Source organism: Triturus cristatus, chromosome 8 (genome assembly GCF_964204655.1).
Source record: "Triturus cristatus chromosome 8, aTriCri1.1, whole genome shotgun sequence".
Taxonomy (NCBI): domain Eukaryota; kingdom Metazoa; phylum Chordata; class Amphibia; order Caudata; family Salamandridae; genus Triturus; species Triturus cristatus.
Window position 1 is genome coordinate 417,224,351 of NC_140591.1, and position 23,225 is coordinate 417,247,575.

General features: G+C 41.5%; 1 protein-coding gene across 3 annotated transcripts in view; it reads right to left on the reverse strand.

Moving 5' to 3' along the window:
• Positions 1-23,225, reverse strand: part of ENOX1 (ecto-NOX disulfide-thiol exchanger 1) — a 2,037,207-nt gene that overhangs the window by 505,947 nt on the left and 1,508,035 nt on the right. For all 3 annotated transcript variants that reach the window (XM_085621817.1, XM_085621818.1, XM_085621816.1), the window contains one exon: positions 3,701-3,859. In XM_085621817.1, the coding sequence (XP_085477943.1) occupies positions 3,701-3,859 (159 nt within the window). The remainder of the gene's footprint in view (positions 1-3,700; positions 3,860-23,225) is intronic.

Consider the following 23,225-nt stretch of genomic DNA (forward strand, 5'->3'; position numbering starts at 1 on the left):
CACTCAAAGGGTCACAAATAATACTGGTGTTGGCAACCTACCTAAGGCACTCATAAAAAGCGTGTGTGTACATTTAGATATAAATGCATTCTTATAGCAGGACCAAGAAATTAAAGGAAACCCAGATATGGATGGACTACTAAGCCTCTGAGCTGTGAAGCCTCTTCAAGCCTATATCCAAGTGAAATAATGCAGATAGATTCCAAGGCTTTTCTATTGTGTCAGTTAATTAGCCATAGAGAAAGTACAATATTCCACAAGTAAGGCATTCTAAATGGTTATTTTCTTAGAGAGCTAAAGGCAATGCATATCAAACCTCGAGTAGCTTCGCACTGAACAGGCAGACTTGACTCAGAGGCAAAGTGTAAAGAAATTGTACTCAAACAGTAACACAGTTAAAACACACCACAAAAGCAGCCCACAACAGCATTAGAAAAATAGAGTGAGTTTTAATCAATAAAACAAGACCAAATCCAATTAGCAGAACTGGAGATAGTGAATATTACAGTTTTGGGATAAAATAGCGCCAAAAGCCGTAAAACCGCCACTGTGGATATCTGGTCGCGCTGGACCGGGACAAAGTCACAAGTTCAGGCTGACCGCGATGGAATGAAACTTGGCTACAGGGGCCCAGTTAGGCCTGCTGAAGAGAGTACCTTAATCCTGGTTTGCAAAGCGTTGTGTGGATCCGCATAGAGGACGCGTTACACAGCCAAAGCGATGCTTTAGTCTCGAGATATAGCAAGGCTGCGAACATCGAGGATCCCGTCAACGAGGGCAACATTAATAACTATGGTGGTGGGACAAAAGGAGGGGGACCAGAAAAATTTAGCTGAGGCATGGAAGCCATCGGCCCCTCCGACCCCAGAGATGCTAGTAGGTTTGAGGACGGTTAAAGGATTCATATTTTTAATTTGAACTTGAAACCAGAATGAACAAATCATATTTTCTCTGTCCACCATTACTGGTCTTTGGAAAGAAAACCATCAGGGTCCGCAGATCATATTCTAAGAAAGGATTTTTGCAGAAATAATGAGGTGCTTGGGGGGGAAATCCCACCATCTGGAAAGTCTGGGTTCATCCACCGACACAAATGTAAAAATATGGAGTCAAGGTTTGCAGCCCTAACTCTAAGTCTGAGCACATAGCACCAGAACTGTACTGTGTGCATGCAGGTCTTCTCTGCCACTACAACCAGCATGTATTGGCACAAGTTTGTACTAGAACACATTTGTACTGCATGCAATTCATTGCAAAAGTGTTTACTCAGTCCCGTTTATATGCAACTTTCACAAAACATAATTTTTCCATCACTATTTGATTTTGGAAAGTTTCATGCATGGAAATGTAATACAGAAATTTCCCATTCAAATTTTCATAGCATTGTTTTGGGGAGGAGAAGTAATTAATCATGTCATTTGTAATATGATCTGTGATGTTGATAGAGCGCCACGTTATTCTGAAATATTGTAGGGGTGCATCATAATCACTGTTAGTCCGCACCCACATATTAATTGAAATAGTTTAGGTGTGACATAGAATTGTATCACTAGAATCTGTTTAACATAGGTGTGATTAGAAATGTAATCATGTTTTTATGAAGAGTAATGTCGTAGTTCACTGCAAATGTATTTTAGTCAATGCATGATGCTTGGTTTTCATGTAACGCGGTGCATTAGGTTTAAACGTGCACCATCTTAAAGTTGCACGTGTAGTTTGCTTATTCACGTATGAAGGATTAATGAGACTAATGTTTAAAGTGTGATTTTAGAGTGTGTTTAACAATGTAAAGGCCTGATCGCATATACGTTTAAAGAGAAAGGCCTGTTCATTTGTTATGTTAGCTAAACGTTGTAGGCCACAAATGATTTCCCTTGGTAAAGGCTTTGGGTTTCTGGAGAATGGAAAATCTTAGAGAAGAGAAACGTTTTTTGTTCCCATGTTTCTGTTGCAGGTGCAAGGACATTTAGCTCGTTAGAGAGACTAGGTCTTTGTTTTAGGAGTTAGGAGGGTACGAGAAGCCAACAGGGGACTACATTGGAATTTACAGATGATACTTTCAGTGCAGAAGGTGCCTGGGACCCAAGATCAAGCTAACGTCGTTGGATGAAGTACAAGTTTCACTGGAAAAGTACTGGAAGAAGACCTGGCTGAAGAGGTGTGCCGAAGGACGTGTTCTACGTTTTTGGGATTTTGTATTAGGGACAGTGTCCCGTGGGTTGAGCAGTTGAGGTTTAGATGGGAAGCTAGAAGGAGCATCTTAGAACGAGCTCTGATTAAGTGAATGTACTTCTAAGGAAGTCTTCACTTCTGACACCTTTTTATTCTCTTGTCTGGGAGGGAAATGCTAAGTAGGGATGTCACCTTAGAGATAGAGTAGGGAAAGACTAACTGTTTTTCTTTTAGGCTAATGATTTCAGATATAGAGATTCGAATAATTATTGTTTTATTGATGCTTTTAGAATTGATTATCCTTTTTATTCTGAGTCGTATGAGACTCTTGCGTAGAATTTCCTTTGTATTTGTGCCCATTTATTTTCTTCACCTTGTATTGAGGTGCTTGTATGTGCATTTATTCCTGGTTGTAATAAAATCTTTAAATGTTGATTCGGAGTCAGTGGTCCTTTGGAACGGAAATTTGATTCTGTTAATTATGTACTGAGATTTGAATTTTCTCCCCTCTACACTATTTAGCAGATAAAAAGATCCTGGCGACCTGAGAGGATTCTTGGAGATTATAAGGTAGGCAAGAATCTGGTCCTATCAATGTCATGTTTGTGGTCTAAACAATGCATAGGTGTGTTACACCTTGTAGCTGATCGTAATTGGAAGTTCACTGTCACTTTGATATTTGGATCATAATTATATTTTCTCATTAACTGAAATGTTTCAATGAAGTTGTACGTTTTATGACATTGATTAGTATTCAATCTCACTAGAAAACCATAATACCACTTTTAACAATATTTCTTCTTGGACTAGATACATAGATGTTCTACTTCAATATCGCAAATCCAACGTTCTGAGTTGGATTACACTTCATATGTGCATCTCTTCAGTAGACCGCGACCTCACAGTGCACAGCCATTAATGTTTTCCTGCCTTGTGTTTGAGGTTAGAAACTACTAATTTTGGAACACTGAGCAGAATGCAACAGTATGGACAATACATTTAAGGTAAAAAAAAGTGCTTGTTCTGGGCAGTTGGGGCATGCCCTGCTCGGTTTATATGCTAGCGCCTCCCAACACACACACACCCAGGCCTTTCCCTAACTTGAAAATGAGCTTGAAAAGAAAACAAAATTTGGGTCGGCTGTTAAACCTCTCCACTCAAAATTCTCTGGACATTTTTTTAAACTGAAATGTATTAATACATTTTTCTCGACTTACCTTCGAATTCATTGTCGCATGACGTAGCTACATCATTAGGTAAATCATAAACGTGAATAATAAGTCAAGAGCACTGAAGCAAGGTAAAGTGACATGATAGCGCAATCCTTTGGAGTCAGGCTTGCCTAGACATTGCAAATGTATTTACAAAGTTTTATTTAAAGACTCAAAGGCAATCTTTCGAGTAATTTGCGAAGGACATAGTAAAGAAAAAAACTGAAATTGCAACAAAAAATGAAAGTCACAAAATCATATCATACTTTAATAAACCGTGCATATAAATAAAAGTTGAAGAGCCACGTGTTACTTACTAGGGTTTGGAGGGAAAAGGGTGCAGTCTTTGCAGTGAATTATTTCTTTCACGACTGAGAGTTCTAGTGGTTGAGGTACCAGGCCCATTCCCGCCATCAAGGGGTTAATCTGAGCAATCATACTCAAGCTGGGTTCAAACCCTTGCAAGCAAACGGAGCCTGCAGAGAAAGAAGATAAGCAATCCAAAATCATTCTGGGCCTGTTTCATGCTGTATTCTTTGAACTGAGCGATTGCACGTGACAGTAAAGTGAACATAATTGCTATCTTACAAGCACAGAATTGTATGTTGTATGTAGATGGACCACCAAGTACCATCAGAGATACTGTGAAGGAAAGATTCAGGCTAAAATATATATATAAAAAAAAAAACAAGTCCTGACTATTTAATTGCGTCATCATAAATCATAAAACACGTTCACATAAAGTAATCAAGATCATAAATAACATATAAAAAAGTTATGCAGCGCAAAATGGATGTGGAACCACATTCTGCAGTGGTGAAAATAGATAGCCAGGCTGTGCGAAGAGTGCACTGATGCATTTTTTGCCCCAGAAATGTAACATTTCAATGGGTAAAGGGGCTAGACTTAGGGGCAAATTTACAAGCCCCTTGCGAGACATTTACGCCACCGCAGCGGCGGCATAAACCATGTGCCATGTTACGCCTTATTTACAATGTGACGCATCTAGGGAGATGCGTCACGTTGTAAAGCCCTGCGCTACATTAAACCTGCGTCAGGTTTAATGTATGCAGGGTGGGCGTTCCATCGGAAAAAGCCTCGGAAAAGTGATGCAGTGAAATCTACAAGATTTCACTGAGTCACTTTTCCGACGCTGCTGCGTCAAAACCCTGCGCCTGCTTGAAGCAGGTGTAAGGCATGACGCAGCATGTTTGGTATGGGCAGCCCCTGAGCATTGCTGGAGTTGCGTCGTGCTTGCGACATGATTCCAGCAATGCGCCGCCCTTATGCCATCAGATGCGTCACGCATCTGTTTATCCTTGCGCCATGATGCGCTGCATTGTAAATGCGGCGCATCTGTGGTGGCGCAAGGGTAAACTTGCGTGACGCATCTTTCCTGGCGCATCCCAGCTGATTTGCAGGGATGCGCCAGGAAACATAAATCTGCCCCTTACTCTCCTAAATCGTCTGCTGTTACATAACTACCTCAGGCTTTAACATACGTTTATTACTGGGAAAGGAAGGTTTTAGAAGCAGTCAAGAGACACTGCAGACTCCCTGCAAATCCTGAGATTCAACCTGAGACACCAGTCCTGTGTGGGACTCTTTTGGCAATTCCAATGTTTGGTTGAAGGTTAGTCACCTGAACTATTTAAGTTACTTCAGAACTTATTATCAACACTTTGAAAGTTCATAGTAAAAAAACTAGCCCCACCCCCAAAAAAATTAATTGCGTATAAAAATACAATGGGCTATACTTTAGATCTTTTAGGATTACATGGGGCCATTTTTACAATTAGTTCATGGAAATGCTGTATTGTATCCAATGCAGGAAGTTGAAAAACTATAGTCTGGGAACCAATTCATTAGGGGTGGTTGGGGTGTGGCAGAAAGGGGATGGTGTAAGGGGCGGAGTCACTAGGGTCAGAGTCAATGACAGTCAGCCTTTGGATTAATTAAAAAAAACTCTGCCAGCAAAGAAATTGGCAACAAGGGAAACATATATAATGTTCAATGCATTTGCATAGCACATCACCTCCATTAGTATGGTCCCGAAGCACAAGTAAAGCTGTTTGGACTTACTTAATTACTCACAAATAAACTACATTTTATGATAGCCTATGGTTTTAAGGTGTCTTTTGCAGATGTATACCTTAATCCTGCAGATCTGTGGTAAGATCATTTTTGAAGGTTAATGCACTTGATGGAGAGGTCTATGAGTAATATCTAAGCACAAGTTTCAATAACCTTAAAACATTTTCAAGGATTCAAGGGCCTGCTATCAAGTGTAGCATGTTGAAGATTTGTAATTTTTATAATGCAGCTAACAGTGTAAATGCATACATTGCTGAAATCCTTTTGTTATCTGCAGGTCTTTCCCCCATTCCTGGTAAAATTGGTCAGTGACATGTGCCTGCGTCAAACAGCTGAAAGGGTATAAATCCCAGTGGTGGCTCCTTATCAAGGGTTTACGGCTGCTAATGATTTAACTGAGCAATGTTAACACTATCAGTGTGCAGGTCAACCCTCTCTGCCTTGTCTCCAGGCTCTTGATGACAGGAGGAGGAGGGGTACCGAGGGGCCTGAAGCATAATCCAGCAAACAGAGTGCTGTGTCTGTATGTGGATGTCTGATTGCATCGGATGGGGCATAGGTCAACTATGTTCCCTTCACACAGGTGAAATCCATTTTACTTAGCAGATAAACTGCTCATGTCTCAGGCAGCACAGTATATTTGCTAAAATGTGGCTGTCAGGGCACACATCAGTGCTTCTCTGAGACCAATGAAAAGCCACATAGAGAAGCAGTGACATGATCCCCAGCACGGTCCCAGCTTCTTATAGTGCTGTGGTTCAAGTCCTAACAAGAAGAACATGGGAGAGGGATTGTGGTGGGTCTTGCACTTTTCAAGCCTTGCCTTGCCGCTCTGGCCTAGCTCCTCAGTGGGAATCATGGCTTGCTGGTTCTAATGTCCAGAGCCATTCCTGCTCTGCTGCTGGCATGAAGCATATGAGTTGCCAGCAAAGGAAGCAAGGTAAGTTAAAAAAAAGTTGTTTCTTTGTGCTTATGTCTGTTTGTGTTTGTGAGTGTGTTTGTGAGTGATTATGTGTGTGTTAGTGTATTTGAGAGTGCTAGTCGGAGTGAAAGGGAGAATGTGAGTTTGAGAGATGGTATGAATAAGTGAAAGTGAGAGTAATGGATTGAGTAATGGAGTGTGAGTGATTGGAGATTGCGAGAGAGCATGGGAGTGAGTCAGTGGTGTAGCTATCAATGGTGCAGCAGGTGCAGCTGTGCCAGGGTCCAGAGTCAGTGAGTGTGAAAGGGTGTGTGTTTGTAAGTGGGAGTAAGAATCAGTGACTATGAGTACATTTGTAAGTGAGCAGTGGTGGCTCCTCTGCTATGGCGGAGGAGTGTTGCCCCACTGCTTTCAAACAGTCTGTGAAACAAAAACATAAAATGATAATAACTTTCAGCTATTATCATTTTATGTTTGTGCTGCTTTGCAGGCGGGCGGGGCTGCTTTGCTCCCAGAGCAGGGTAGGGGAGGAGTGGTTTTCCCACTCTTAAGTGCTCAACGACTGTTTGGTCGGCACTCTTGGGCCGTCCAAACCAATCAAGACACTTTCCCCATTCTCGATGCAGGCTGCATTACAGCCTGCATGGAGAACATGCCTACCCCTCCAGCCCTAGGCTGAGTGTCTTGTCATGGCGCTCAAACCAATCTGGCTTAGTGGAGGAAGCATGGATTCCTGTTCCTGAAGTCCAAGGCAGGAGCAGAGACGTTAGACCCAGCGGAAAGGTAAGTTATTATTATTATTAGTTTTTGCTCTGCTCCCTCCTGCAATCTCGACCCCCGCTTGACCCCCAAGCAACCCAACACACCCATCTCCCCACCTACGAGCCATGCCGGCCGCCACTGGGTGTGAGTAACAGTGAGTGGGAGTAAGTATTAGTTAGAATGAGTAGGTGAGAGAGTGGGAGTTACAGTGAATAAGAGGAAGAGAGTAAGTGTGAGAGAGTAAGCGTGTGTGAGTGAATGAGAATGTGTTTGTTTGCCTGTTTTATGATTGTGAGTCTGCTGCTGCCCAAAGCATAATCAATATAATTATGAGCTTATGAATTCTCCCATGGTAACATGCTACTGGCATATTGGAGCTCATTCACACAAAATGTTGGCACTGGGACAGAGAAGGTAATTCTTGGTATACGGGAGGGCATCCATGGAAAATGCAGACCCTGAAACACTGGTTATAATGCTTGACTTAAGCAGACAGCTATGGCAAAATGCTGGTGCTGGCATACTGGAGGTTAATTCTTTGCCTCAGAGAGGGCAGCCATGGCATATGTGGGCTGAGGGGGTTGGTTGGGGAAAGCACACAATTGTAGAATGCTGGCTCAGAAATACTTTAGGTAATTTTTTTACATACAGACCACCTGTGATATATGGGCAGTATCAATGGAAAATTCAGGTACTGGAATATTGTTTGCAATTCTTGGTATGAAGGGATACCCATAACAAAATGCTAGTGCTTTCACAATGTAGACAATTCTTAACATATAATGACCTATCAAGGCAAATCTTTAAAAAAAATGGGGTAAACTCCTGCAAAGTATTCTGCCCCACCATTTTCAAAGATCCCCACCGACCCTGATGAATTGAAAACCTTACAGATTTTAACTCACTCTTTCATTATTATAATGGTGCTAACATGGATTTTGTTGGATACCAATAAACACTTATTAAGTTCTAAAATACCCAAATGTCCAGTTAGTGTTCTGTGCTATATAAATAATTAGTGTAGTGTAATAAACAACACTTGACATTCTGAAAGCGTATGACAGAGTACTTACATATCTTACACACAAACAGAGCTTTAGAAAGGCAAAAATATTCTGAACTCTGTTTATCTCTTAATAATTTGTGAAGTGACACATTGAGCGTGTGTATGTTCACTCTGATGACGTGCAGTGTGCTCAGAAGTTTCTTATGACTTCAGATCATGACAAAACTAAGTCAAAAGTATTTACTCATTCTCTATGAAGTGAAGCATAGGCAGCTCCAGTGCTGGAAAATAAAATAAGAGCCCATCGCCCCCTGATGGCTGGTGGTCGCACAGCGAAGCACACAATGAACATGGTCAAGTGTCCTAATATGTGCACACTGCACCAGGAGGCAGGTGGGGCGATTTGGTGAAGCTGGCCAGGAATCTGGTTCTGGCTCAAGTATAGCTGCCAGAATGGGAAAGCAACTGGTTTCAACTCTGTTACACTGCTGATTATACTCATATATTTATTTTGAAAACATATTGATGCGGAGTAAGGTCGCATTCTTTATCATGTTCTATACAAGTGATCGGGACACATTCAAATAGTTATGTATGGCTCTCAGACAGAGCCTCTATCGTTTATTTCAGTTTCTACTGCTATGAAATAGCACAGTTGTGAACTTGTGGTTACCCCGTGTTGTGATGTCATAAAAGCCTTTTAGGCCATGTTGACAGAGCTCCTTGAGAACCTAATATAAATCACAAGGAGATGGACTGGGGCGCTACAGGTCCAGCATACGCGTCCCTTTGTGTCAATAGAAAGAACAAGGGTATGCAGTTCCTAATGGCGGCAGGAGGGAGGGATATGGTAGGGGGAGGAGGGGCAGGAGAAAGTTATGTTCCAATTGGCAGAAAGGACAGATGGGGAGTAGCTCCTTTAGGAGCAAGGGCCCTCACGCACCCCAAGTGGTGTCATGCTTCATCATCGGGCAGCTCCTGGTTGGGCCGGCGCTGCAATTCCCAACGGGCCCCACAAGGGTGTTCTTTGCCAGAGGTCTTCCCTTTTTGCCGATGTGAGATAGGTGGTGTGGAGGGGTGTATGTGTTGGGAGTAGTATGAGTAGATGTGGAAAAGGGTGTGTGTAAGACAGGAATCTCACAGAGTTCTTTATTGGCTTGGTTCCTATGCTATTATAAAAACAACAGACTAAAAAGTCGTAGTTAGAGAAGGATATTTTAGGCCGCTCAAGTTAGTATACATGGAGAGAGCAATTTTTATTTTGCACACACCCCTTTCCACCTCTACTCATACTACTCCCAACACATACGCACCGTCAGCAGTGACAAAATGCTTTTGTGAAGAAGTAACATGACTAGTGCAATGAAGATCGATATATGGGTGCCAGATTGCACTCATTGGCAGGTGCTTCGGTAGCCTTGGGTAGCCTTCACGATTGGTGTGCCTATGTATTTTTAGGTTTCACATAGACAACTCATGAGCTGTCTTTGCAAGATATTTTATTTACATACTGGGGGCTTACAGCCCACTCATAACTTACCATTTGTTAACTTCAGTGTCATTCTCATTTCCTTCATTTTCATTTGTTTTGGCATGCCTGTGTTATGTGTCATGTGTCATGTGTCATGTCCTCTCCTTGTGTTTGGCCCTCTCTTGGAGCACAGACTAAGTACTTGTCTCCTTCCACTTATCCCATCTTCGGAGCTACTTTTTTGTGTTCAAGCACTACATATGAGTGCTTATGTTTTTAGTCCACCTCCCGTTTCCCCGTCCATGAAGCTTCTCTTCTCTCCCACCTGAACCCCTTCCCTGTTGCTTCTTTTTCTTTTCATCCCTCTATCCTGTATTTCACATCACTGCATTCTATGCCACTCTATTATACGCTGCACCACTCCACTCTACACCACTGTAAACTGCACCACCGTACTCAACGCGCAACCATACTCTACACCACTTCACTTTCTGCCACTCTATTCTACTCTGCACCACTCTACGACACTCTACTTTTCACCACTCTACTCTAAGCCACTGCACTCTACACCACTGCATCCTACACCACTCTACTCTTCACTGCACCACTCTACTCCACTGCACTCTACTGTATGCCACTGCATTCTACTCTGCGCCGTAGCACTCTATGCCACTCTACTCTAGGTCACTGCACTCTAGGCCACTCTAGTTTGCACCACTTTACTCTAAGTCACTGCATTCTACTCTGCACCACTCTACTCTACGCCACTGCACTCGACTCTGCACCTGTCTACTCTACGACACTACACTCTAGGCCAATGCACTCGATACCACTCTACTGTCACAGCGCTCTCTACACCACTGCACTATACACCATTCTACCCTGGATCTCTACTCTGTACCACTTTACTCTATGCCACTGCACTCTACTTTGCACCACGATACAATATGCCACTGCTCTCTCCATCACTCTACTCTGCACCACTCTACTCTACGCCACTGCACTGTACTCTCTACCACTCTATGCCACTCTAGTCTGCTCTATGCTACTGCTATGCTACTGCTCTCTACTCACCACGACTCTACACCACTGCATTCTACTCTACACCACTCTAGTCTACGCCACTGCACTCTACTCTGCAGTTCTCTATGCTCTAGCCAATGCACTCTATGCCACTCTACTCTGCACCACTCTATGCCACTGCATTCTATACCACTGACCTATACACCGCTCTACTCTAAAGCACAGTACTCTACACCACTGCACTACACACCATTTTACTCTGCATCACTCTGCTCCACACCACTACAACCTATGCCACTTCACTCTACTCTGTTCTATGCCACTGCACTCTATGCTACTGCACTCTGCTCTGCACCACTATACTCTATGCCACTGCACTCTCCGCCAATCTACTCTGCACCACTCTACTCTGTCACTGCACTGTACTCTGCACCACTCTATGCCACTCTACTCTGTTCCACTCTAAGCCACTGTACTCTACTCTTTAGCTCTCTACTCTGCCACTGTACTCTTCACCAATGCAATCTACCCTGTACCACTCTTCTCTATGCCACTGCTCTCTAAGCCACTGCACTCTACCCAGCACCACTACACTCTACACCATTACACTCTACACCACAAAACTTTAAACCACTGCATTCTAAACCACTGCCCTCTACACCACTGCACTCATCGCCACTCTACTCTGCATCACTCTATGCCACTGCACTCTTTGGCACTGCACTCTACTCTGCACCACGCTACTCTATGCCACTGCACTCCATGCCGGTTCACTCTATGCAACTCCACTCCACATCACTCCACTGTCTACCACTCTTCATCACTCTATGCCACTCCACTCCATTGTATGCCACTCTACTCTGTGCAATGCCACTCCACTTCACACCGTACCACTTTACCCCACTCCACACAATGCCACTCTGAGCCACTTCACTCTATGCCAGTCTACTCTACCCCACTCTACTCCATGCCACTTTACTTAACGCCACTTAACACTACTTCACTTCACACCACTCTAAGCCATGCCACTCCACTCCACGCCACTTTAGACTACCCCACTCCACTCTACTTTATGCCACTCCACTCTATGCCACTGCACTCTACTCTATGCCACTCCACTCTATTCCACTCCACTCCACTCTATTCAGCTCTACTCTAAGCCACTTTCCTCTATGCCACTCTCACTGCTCTACGCCAGTCCAGTCCACTCCAGACCACCACACTTTACTCCCTGCCACTTCACTCTACACAACTCTACTCCACTCCACTGTACTCTGAGTCACTCCACTTTATATCCACTAAGAAGGGGGACCCCTGAAAACTGATACAGGCAGGACTACCAGGGAAATCATCAAAGTTCAAAGGGAAAAGAGAGTACCTGCCACGAATAGATCGCATGAAGGCCCTAAAAAAGGTCCAGATACTTAGGAGACCACCACCAAAAGGCAAACCAAATCAAGGTAGAGAAAACAGACAAATAGGGTCTAACTAAATTGGAATATTTTTTGAAAAAAGTCTTTTTTATTTTATTTCATCATTATTATTTACGTAGATATGAAACTCATTTATTTGATACATATAGTAGAAAATTGAACAGAATGAATCAGGAAGAATAGTGAAACAAAACATCAAGGTAATGCAGTTTCTATACAGGGAGTTGCTTACAGTCCCAAAAAGTGCTCCTTCAAACAAACAAACATTCATACAATCATGTATCCAACAACCACATCAAAAGACATATAACATTAGTACATCTTCATAAAAACATACAGTAGATTGGAATAATTATTTAACGGCTGAAATTTAAACAGGGGTGGACTAGAAACAGTCCAAGCGGCTAAAAAGGCACACAAAAAGCACGTTTGTAGTAGCCGGAGGTGCGATAACAAAATGCCAACGCGCGTTTCGGTGAACAAGCCCCAACGGGGGCTGTACCTTCATCAGGGCGAAGGAGGACAAAGATGGTGGGACAGGCACACCTGTAAATAAGCAAAATATGAACAATAGGCAAAAAAAAGCAACTCAAAATAACATAATGTCATAGCATGATCATTTGGCTGCAATTACAAAATTAATCAGGGCTTCAATAATGCTTGAAGGATGCGATTAATAAATTAAATAAGGGTCAATCAAGGATGGAACCCCAACATGTTAGGTACGATCTAAATACGATAGATTAGTTTTCATAACAACGGTTTGCCAGTGGTAGAAGCAACGATATATAAGTTTGCAGAAATAAGATTAAAAAATTAAAAAATTGGAATAGAGTGCAACATGGGAGACAAACATCAAGTAAACGATGTAGGTTTTAAAAGTGAGAAAAGGTAGACAAAGTGTATAGATGACTCAGCATATATTGCATTAATGAAAATATAGGAAGTGACTTTCTTAATAAACATATAAAAGATATAAACTCAACCAACAAAGCATAAAGGATAAATAAGATGTGGACCATGAACGGTATAATCCTATATTTCTTCATAACGGTCAGAATGACCAGAGAATATGAAACATTACCGCTATCGGGGGCGGTTACGTATAACGCTGGACCACTCATGTGTGTCCTAGTTCTCGGTACGAAGAACGCCTGACCTTTAAGCAGTGTTTGGCCCATCTCGCCCTTGATGGTATTGATATTACTTTCATTCCCTTTTTCCACTATTCCGACCCTCTCTGTCTCTGCTCTGAGGGGATATAAGGTCGTCATCCTTGTCTAGATATGCAATAGGTCTGGTGTTGGTGCACATATTTTCATACTTTCTTATTGGATCGGAGCACATCTATGTTTCCTCTGTTTCATATTCTCTGGTCATTCTGACCGTTATGAAGAAATATAGGATTATACCGTTCATGGTCCACATCTTATTTATCCTTTATGCTTTGTTGGTTGAGTTTATATCTTTTATATGTTTATTAAGAAAGTCACTTCCTATATTTTCATTAATGCAATATATGCTGAGTCATCTATACACTTTGTCTACCTTTTCTCACTTTTAAAACCTACATCGTTTACTTGATGTTTGTCTCCCATGTTGCACTCTATTCCAATTTTTTAATTTTTTAATCTTATTTCTGCAAACTTATATATCGTTGCTTCTACCACTGGCAAACCGTTGTTATGAAAACTAATCTATCGTATTTAGATCGTACCTAACATGTTGGGGTTCTATCCTTGATTGACCCTTATTTAATTTATTAATCGCATCCTTCAAGCATTATTGAAGCCCTGATTAATTTTGTAATTGCAGCCAAATGATCATGCTATGACATTATGTTATTTTGAGTTGCTCTTTTTTGCCTATTGTTCATATTTTGCTTATTTACAGGTGTGCCTGTCCCACCATCTTTGTCCTCCTTCGCCCTGATGAAGGTGCAGCCCCCGTTGGGGCTTGTTCACCGAAACGCGCGTTGGCATTTTGTTATCGCACCTCCGGCTACTACAAACGTGCTTTTTGTGTGCCTTTTTAGCCGCTTGGACTGTTTCTAGTCCACCCCTGTTTAAATTTCAGCCGTTAAATAATTATTCCAATCTACTGTATGTTTTTATGAAGTTTATATGTCTTTTGATGTGGTTGTTGGATACATGATTGTATGAATGTTTGTTTGTTTGAAGGAGCACTTTTTGGGACTGTAAGCAACTCCCTGTATAGAAACTGCATTACCTTGATGTTTTGTTTCACTATTCTTCCTGATTCATTCTGTTCAATTTTCTACTATATGTATCAAATAAATGAGTTTCATATCTACGTAAATAATAATGATGAAATAAAATAAAAAAGACTTTTTTCAAAAAATATTCCAATTTAGTTAGACCCTATTTGTCTGTTTTCTCTACCTTGATTCGGTTTGCCTTTTGGTGGTGGTCTCCTAAGTATCTGGACCTTTTTTAGGGCCTTCATGTGATCTATTCGTGGCAGGTACTCTCTTTTCCCTTTGAACTTTGATCACTCCACTTTATGCCATGCTGTTCCACTTCACTTTGATCCATTCCACGCTGCTGTACATCATTGCTAAAAGACGTTGGCAAAGCGAATAGCTCTCACATAGGTGAAACCTACTGCCTGTGCCAATGCTTGTTTTAAAGGCACAGCTTTCCAGTAAGGTTGGACAACCTTACTAATAAACTATATTAAATAGTAGCCCCCCCACCCCGAGGTAAATTACATATGTGTATTTGTATCTGTTTGCCAATAAAACACTAGAATGCATGATATCAACTACTTGTAAACATTATTTGGAAAAATGTATATTGGCAATTCAAGGTGAGCGTTGATATGAGCTCCCGCAGCTCTGTGTTTGGCCAGCATGACCTGCTCTCACTCACAGTACAAAGAGTAGCACAGCACTCAAATGGGCTTGTGGAGCAGGTCAAATAGGGTGAGCATACAGCTTTCAATCTTCTAAAGTCAATTTAGCCTCGCCATCTTCCAATTCTTCCGATTTCATCATTCTGTGCACCCCATCACAGGGCTTTTTAGAGAGGGCTGAACACAATAGCCCGTTTCTTGCCCTCTTTGTGCCTTTTACAATGCTCGAAATGAGTTACTTGTTTAGTGACCTCGAATACCCGACAAGAGTACTGTCACATCTGCTTGTCCTTTATAGCTGAAATCTTTATACAGCAGCAGTATTTCATGCTTTAAAAAGCCTTTCAGAGCTCCTGAAACACAAAGATGAGCAGAGAACATTTGCAACCAATATAGAATACACCTCTTCCTACCAGACCATTAAGACTTCTATCTTCTAAGAAATGACTTCTTTTCATTCAGCGTAAATCTGTTTAGCTTGCTGCAACATGATATACCCATAACACACATAACTACAATATGAACGACTGATAACATTTCTGAAGTGAACCACTTCTCTGATCTCGCAATAATTGAAATTTAAAATCCATTGGAAATGCATTCAGTATCAGTATTTGTATTCAGAGAACCAATGGTCTTTCTTCATTTAGTTCTGGGCTCTACGGCCCTCTCGCCAATTGGTGTCCAGGGCTCTCCCACACTAAACTTACATGAGAACAACAAAATGTGTTGGACATTGGCCTGTGGGTATGCCCTCACCTACTGACTGCAGACTCGAACCTGTCCCTTTTAACCCTTTACCGCCACCCAAATGATGGATTGCTCTATGTTTATGTATCCATACTGTGGACTTCATTTACTTTTTTGCTTTTCTGTATGACTGTTTTAAACTCAAATTGACTTCATCATGTACTTGTAAACTTCCTCTCAAAATATGTAAAGGGCTCTGATACCCTTGGGTCTAGCCAGCGCTATATAAAACTCAAATAAATAAATAAATACATAAAAATTTATCACTCTTGCCACAGTCAGTCATTCCCCACAAGCGACTGGCTTCCCCTCTACTACTACGTTTAAGGCATGACATTCTATTTTGGGGGCAGCTACCCCGAGATGCACTAATATACCAGTAATAGACTCGAAAATACAATAACACTGGAAACAACAAACTGACGAGGGTACAGGTAAGTCTTATGGGAAGGGGTGGAGTAACAATTGTCAAATAGGAAGGGGTAAGGTTAAACCTGGTAAAGGTTAATGTTAAAGGAAGAAGGAGAGGGTCTACCCACAGGTTGCACCTACTGAAGTCTGACTCTCACTACACAACATCGCAACTATCAAATGATTAGCAATCTTGGAGGCACGTGCACAAACACTGCTATGGTCTGTGCTACATTGTCTCTGTCTTGGAGCGGTTATTACTGGGATCACCAACAAACAGGGGTGTAGTGGCAATTTCCCAGGGGCTGCATCACTACTCATACTCAGGTGTGCATTACAAAGGGCCCTAAGATGATATATTGACATTTTGGGAGTACAAGAACCTTCTTGAGTTTCCTGGCCGCTGGAGCATGTGAATAAGGAGCAACCTTAGAACCAACAGTGAAACTCCCATTGTCCCATCCGTGGCAAAGTTATGCTTTGTGTCCTTTTTTAAAAAAATCTTTTTTTTTTCCAACAACACAGGCGGTGGTGAGAAACCACCGTCGAATGACAGTAATTCTGATAGCTTACCATATTACCCCATCGATATGGAACACTCGGTAACCTCATAATATTAACACACATAAACTCTTCCTGGGTCCCTCCTAACCGAGTTGTCTTTATTGGTTTATTCGCCAACAATGTTATCAATTTCTTACATATTCAGTCCATAGGAAACTACGGATGCATCACTTTTATCACAAAGTAAGTGGGGTGAGTCAAAATCAAAGACAAAAGCAGAAGCAGGGGGGTGAGGTGCTTGAATAGCAAAGCATTGATTAGTTTCTCCCAAGGGAGGTGATGCGTCGGTTCCTTACACTCAGGGGAGGGGATGCGTTGATTTCTTACTGCTAGGCGAGGTGATGCACTGGTTTCTTACTGCAGAGCAGGGGAGGTTATGCATCGATTCCTTAAAGTCAGGGGAAGTAATGCATCATTCCTTATTGTGGGGGGAGGAGATACTTGGCGCACAGGGAAGATGCATCTAAAATCCAGATGCACTGAGTCAATGTGGTGGCGGATCAGGCACTGTGTCGACTTCCCAACTGCAAAGCAGTTGATGCATCATTTTCTTCAGCTGGATAGCAGGGCCCACATTGGAGTTGGAGCATGTGCCACGGACATCGGAGACATGGTGCTGAGGACTCAGGCTGCGGCGATCTGTCAGCTGCACGGCAGGCGGTGCTTCGATTCTTCAGCCACACCGCAGAAAAGCATTTGCTTTTCAACCTCACAGAAGTGCTGTGTCCGGAAAAACAGGCGCTGCAAGTCAATCAGTGGATTTTCTTGGTTCTTTAGCAGCCAAACCACCTCCAAGGGCCCAGAACTGGAATTGGCACCACTTGGCAGGTCAGAATTACCAGCAGAGAAGTTCAGGGCCTGCAGATGAAGTTTTTGATGGCCCTTAGACTTCTTAACAAGAGGCAAGCACACACAAGCCCGTGGAGAACCTTGGCTAGCAGGATGTAGAAAGCAAAGTACAGTAATTTCACTGCTCAAGACAGAAGCAGCAAGCAGCAGGCCAAAACATCAAAGCACACAGCAAAGTGGTAGTCCCTCCTGACAGATTCTCCAGCTCTTCTTCTTGGCAGAATTTCCTCTTAGCCAAGAAGTGTTCTGAAGTTATGGTGTCACAGCTCCAGTACTTATACCAGTTTCTTCCTCCGAAGTAGGCAAACTTTAAAGGAAGGTCTTTGTAGTGCACAAGACCCTGCTTTTCCTTGCCCTGGCTCCAGACACACTACCGGGGGGTGGAGACAGTGTTGTGTGAGGACAGGCACAGCCCTATTCAGGTGACAACTCCTCCTACCACTCTAGCTCAGGAAGACCTATCAGCTTGGTGCTGGGCAATCAGGCTATGCAGGGCATGCCTCAGCTCCCTTTGTGGGGCTGTTTAGAGTGAATACACAAACAGTCCAACTGTCACCCTCCCTCAGACGTGGATTCCATAGGTAGGGAGAGGCACAGAATGGTAAAGGAAGAAAATGCCCACTTTCTAAAACTTTTTGACATAAAACTCAATTGTTTGTTGAGAATTACAATATTCATATGCTTCAACAAAAGTCATTACAATTGCAAATTTACAAAATTATACATTCACGGGTACTCATGCCCAATGCATTTCGGAACGTACTAGTTCCTTCCTCATGGGCAATTCTGAAATGAAAGAATAAAAAGATAAAAAGAATAATTTTGTTTTGTCTGTCCATACGGAGGCTCAAAATACTGTATGAATTGCAGATTATTCAAATATATGGTTTCTAAGAGTGTTTTTAGGACGTGTTAATGAATCATACCTTTAATGGACAATTTGTGTCTTGCGTAAACCAGTGGTCCTGACAGGATGTAATCTGAAATGCCAAATGACAATGATAATAGCCTAATGCCACTTGAAGCTTAGAATCGTAAAACGAACGCTCATATTCAAAGCTTACCTCTTAGAGGTTTAGCGAACACGTTATCTGAAATACAGAACCAGAAGGAACCTGAAGGGAAAACCATTGTAAAGTCTAATTGGTCGCACACTGCTCCACCTACCAAGCGTGTTACCCCAATGAAAAATGGTCCCTGAGGTCAGCGTCGGCGAGTACGCCTATGCCCGTGTAATGCATGCAAGTATGAGTAGCGTTAGCCATCCCTGGACACGTGTTTCGAGGTAGTTGCCTCTCGTCAGCAGGGAGTAGGAAAGTGTGTAGGGTTGCTGTGTAAGCTGCTAAAATCGTTATCAGGTAAAGTACCTCTCATAGCGCGCAGGTGCGTAACCATGAGCCTGTCGGCTCCACCGGCTCAAGGGAGCCTGAAATAAAGTTAAGTCTAATTGGTCGCACACTGCTCCACCTACCAAGCGTGTTACCCCAATGAAAAATGGTCTTGCGTAAACCAGTGGTCCTGACAGGATGTAATCTGAAATGCCAAATGACAATGATAATAGCCTAATGCCACTTGAAGCTTAGAATCGCAAAACGAACGCTCATATTCAAAGCTTACCTCTTAGAGGTTTAGCGAACACGTTATCTGAAATACAGAACCAGAAGGAACCTGAAATGAAAACCATTGTACTAAAAAAATCCTATCAGCAAGGTGACTTTGAGATGTTTAGACGGCTTATTCACAAGTAAACTTCCTTACCTAAGTAGCACCCATTTCTTCAAATATCTAAACAAAGAAACGACAAGAATGGAGGTTAAGTCTTAACCATTCCTCAATAGATCGAAAGAAGCCACGTGTACTTGTGACAAGGAGCCGGTTTGATTAAAAATGCCTCATACCTGAGAATGATGTGATCGCGTTCAACGAAATAACTTCCGTGATGCTAATGAATGGTATCGCCCTATGCTCACATTTTAAATCGCACGATCAGAGAGCGCACTGTAAACAGTAAAGACGGACCAATGGTGTGAAGCTAATCTTTCTGTGGTACGTGCGTGGGCGCTATATTTAAATGTGTAATGTTACCTCGGCCGAGGTGTTGCCACAACCATGGTGATGATTCTAAGAAAATAAACATAAAAAAGAGTGAAGAAAAAATAGAAAAAATATATGACTGCTTCTAATATAACTGGTGTTCAAAAAAAGAGAAACAATGTAAAAACAATGTCGACGTGGTGGCATAGTCGCTTGTCAATCTGGAACGCTATGCGTATTTAGAAATGGCGGTGCAATGTCTCTTTAAAATAAAAATAAGAAAAACCTATGTAACCGAGGCTTATACGTAAATCGTACCATGCCTAAAGATAAGGTTAAAATGAAAAAAATATGATCTAATAAGGTGCCAAAAGTTTACGAGAATGACACTATTCTATAAACGAAAAAATGAGGTATGATGATGGTAAAGTGTCTCATGGTCAACGCGTTGAAACCTGATGTTAATATAATAGGAACCTAGTGATAATATAAAAAAGGAATGTGAGGAATAACTTAGATGATCACAATGTTCATGTTAGTGCTTGTCATAGCTGAGAATTGATATGGCATATGATGTTAAGTGAAGAGAGAAAATAATATGGAAAAATGATAGCCTGAGTTTTGGGTTCACCATATCTGTAAAACTATATGAAACATGACATATCTAATCTATCATTCATTCCTGTAGGAACCATGGTATCCAAAGTCTTGATCCAGTAAACCTCGCGTTGAAGTAGTTTGTTATAATTATCTACCCCTGGTTGGATTTTGACTCTCTCTATAATTTGAAACCTTAATTGGAAAATTGAATGATTTGCCTCTATCCAATGAGCAGCCAGTGATGAATTCAGATGTCTGGTTCTTATTCGACTTTTATGTTCAGTCAGTCTGATCTTGATTTTCCGTTCTGTTTTGCCAATATAAGTTTTCCCACACGGACATTTTATTCCATATATCACATTGCTGGTGTTGCAATCACTCGTGTGTTTTAATGGAATTGCTTTTCCAGTAGTGGGATGAGTAATGTAGTTTCCAAGGATTACGTTATTACAGTGAGAGCAGTTGAAACATCTAAGGGTGCCTTTGGGTGTAGTAGGGGTGTCATCACCATGAGTTTGAGATAATAATTCTCGCAAATTTTTCCCTCTTGTATAAGCATGTAGAGGAGGTTCTTTGAATATATTCTTGAAGTCCACCTCATTGGCCAGTAACTCCCATCTCTTATTAATGATTTTTTTACTTGCTGAAGAGCTGGTTGTGTATTTAGATACAAATACTATGTTATTGCTCTTTGCTGGCTTATGCTTGTCAAACAAATCATTATGTTGTTTAGTAGCTACTCTCTGTATGCAGTCTTGGAGGATGGTGTCCGGATATCCTCTTTGGATGTATCTTTGTCTGTACTCTTCTGTTTTGTCCAAACATGCTTGTGGGTCAGAACATATACGTTTGATCCTTATAAACTGAGAGTACGGTAGATTTCTTATGAGACTTCTTGGATGAAAGCTTGTGTGATCCAGAGCATTGTTACGATCCGTAGGTTTAGTATAGATACAAGTTTCTAGACATGCATCAACAGGATGTTTGGTGATGGTAACATCCAGATATTCAATCTTATTGTTATGAATTTTGTGAGTGAATTGTATTCTAGGATCTAAAGAGTTCATTGTTAGAATCATGTGTTCCAGTATTTCACTTGAATCCATCCAGATAAGAAAAATGTTGTCTATGAAGCGACAGTATAATCTAATTTTGGACCACCATTGTGGGTTGCTCATGATATGTTGATGTTCGAAAGAAGCCATGAAAATATTAGCATATACTGGTGCCCCAGAAAAACCCATTGATGTACCTGAGAGTTGTGCATAATCTGTTTCATCCCATTTGAAATAACTGTGGTGTAAGCAGTAATGTAAAAGTTGTAGCAGAAAAACCTTTTCTGTATCAATATCATCTAGTTGCAATAGAACCCACTCGACTGCTTCTATTCCCGCTGCATGTGGTATAGAGGTATAAAGAGCTACCACATCGATAGTACACAACAACCAAGAAGCTTGTATGTCAAAGCGAATATCTTCTAATTTAGATAGGAAATCAGTAGTGTCTTTGACGTACGATGTCCAGTTCTGTATGAATTTTTGCAGGAAGTAATCAAGGTATCTTCCAATGGGATCAAATATAGATCCACAACCTGAAACAATAGGTCTGAATGGTGGGTCTTCAAGGTTTTTATGTATCTTTGGTATCATGTATAGATGTAGTCTTCGGGGGTTAACTGTTGTCAGGTATTGTCTAGTCAGACCATCAATCCATTTCATGTCTACTGCATGTTGTAAAATCTTGTCCAGTAGCTCAGAAAGTTCCAACGTCGGGTCATTTGGTAAAGGTAAATATATTTTAAGATTCATGACATGTGAATTGACTTTCTGTTGATAAAATATAGTATCCATTAGTACTATTGCCCCACCCTTGTCAGCTGGCTGAATAGTTATTTCTGGATTTTTTGCTATTGCTCTCATGATAGCATGGTCATGTTTGGTCAGGTTCTGGTAATTGCATTTCTTAAAGTTCAAGGATTTTATGTCTTTTTTAACCATTATTTCAAATGTATCTAACATTTGTGAGAGGTCGGTGCTTAGAACGTGCTTTTAGGCTTAAATCTCACATTTTCAATGGTCTGTTGATGTTCAGATGTCACCACATTAGTGAAAAAGTGTCGTAGACGTAGAGAACGCATATATCTAAATAACGAGACTTCTACTTCCATAATGTTGGTGGTACTCGTCGGTACAAATGATAAACCTTTTTTGAGAATCTTGATTTGTTGCGTGGTAAGAGTCATAGAAGAAATATTAACTATTAAACTATGTTCTTAGCGCTTCGTAGCGATTTGCCTACCCTTTCCTCTCCTGGTCGGGCGTGTACACTTGAAGCGCCTCTGTTTGTTTCCGGTGGTAATCCTTGGTCTGGGGCCTGTAACAAAAAAGACGCGGTGCTAGTTGTTTGTATGTTCTCTATTGGATCAGTTGTAGAACCCATTTGATTGTTTCCTGATGTTCCTGGTTGCACTTGAGTTCTAGTCGTCGAGATCTCCTTGTCAGTAACTATGCTTTCCTCAGATGAATGTGTGGTGGGTTTTCGTTGATCAAATCTTTTTCGGGCATAGATTTCTGCCCACGTGTACACTTCGTTTAACTTGTAATCTATTGTGTCTCTCTTGTACTTCCTTAATTTGCCTTCCTGGAGTTCTTTACTGTATTTTTCTAATTTTTGATTTAATCCCTCTAAGTTGATTTGCCAAGTGTTATGTTCCATTCTTAATTCCAACTCTCCTTTTAAAGTTGCTATCTCATCCTCAAGTTCTCGTATTGTTTTTGACAGTTCCTCAATGATCAACAGTATGAGGTCTAGTGAACATTTCTTTAAAATCGAATACCACTTGTCCATAAAAGCCGGGTTTAGGTGGAATCGAAATAGCGTAGGTTTAATTGACAAGCGTAAACCTCTGGGTATGCGTTTAGCCTTGTGATACTGGACTAACATTGAGGCATGTAATTTTTGATTAAGTTGTCTTCTGGTTAAATATTCCAATTGTTTAAATTGTTGTGATATTGAGCCTCCATGGGCATCCATTGATCTAACTTCTTGA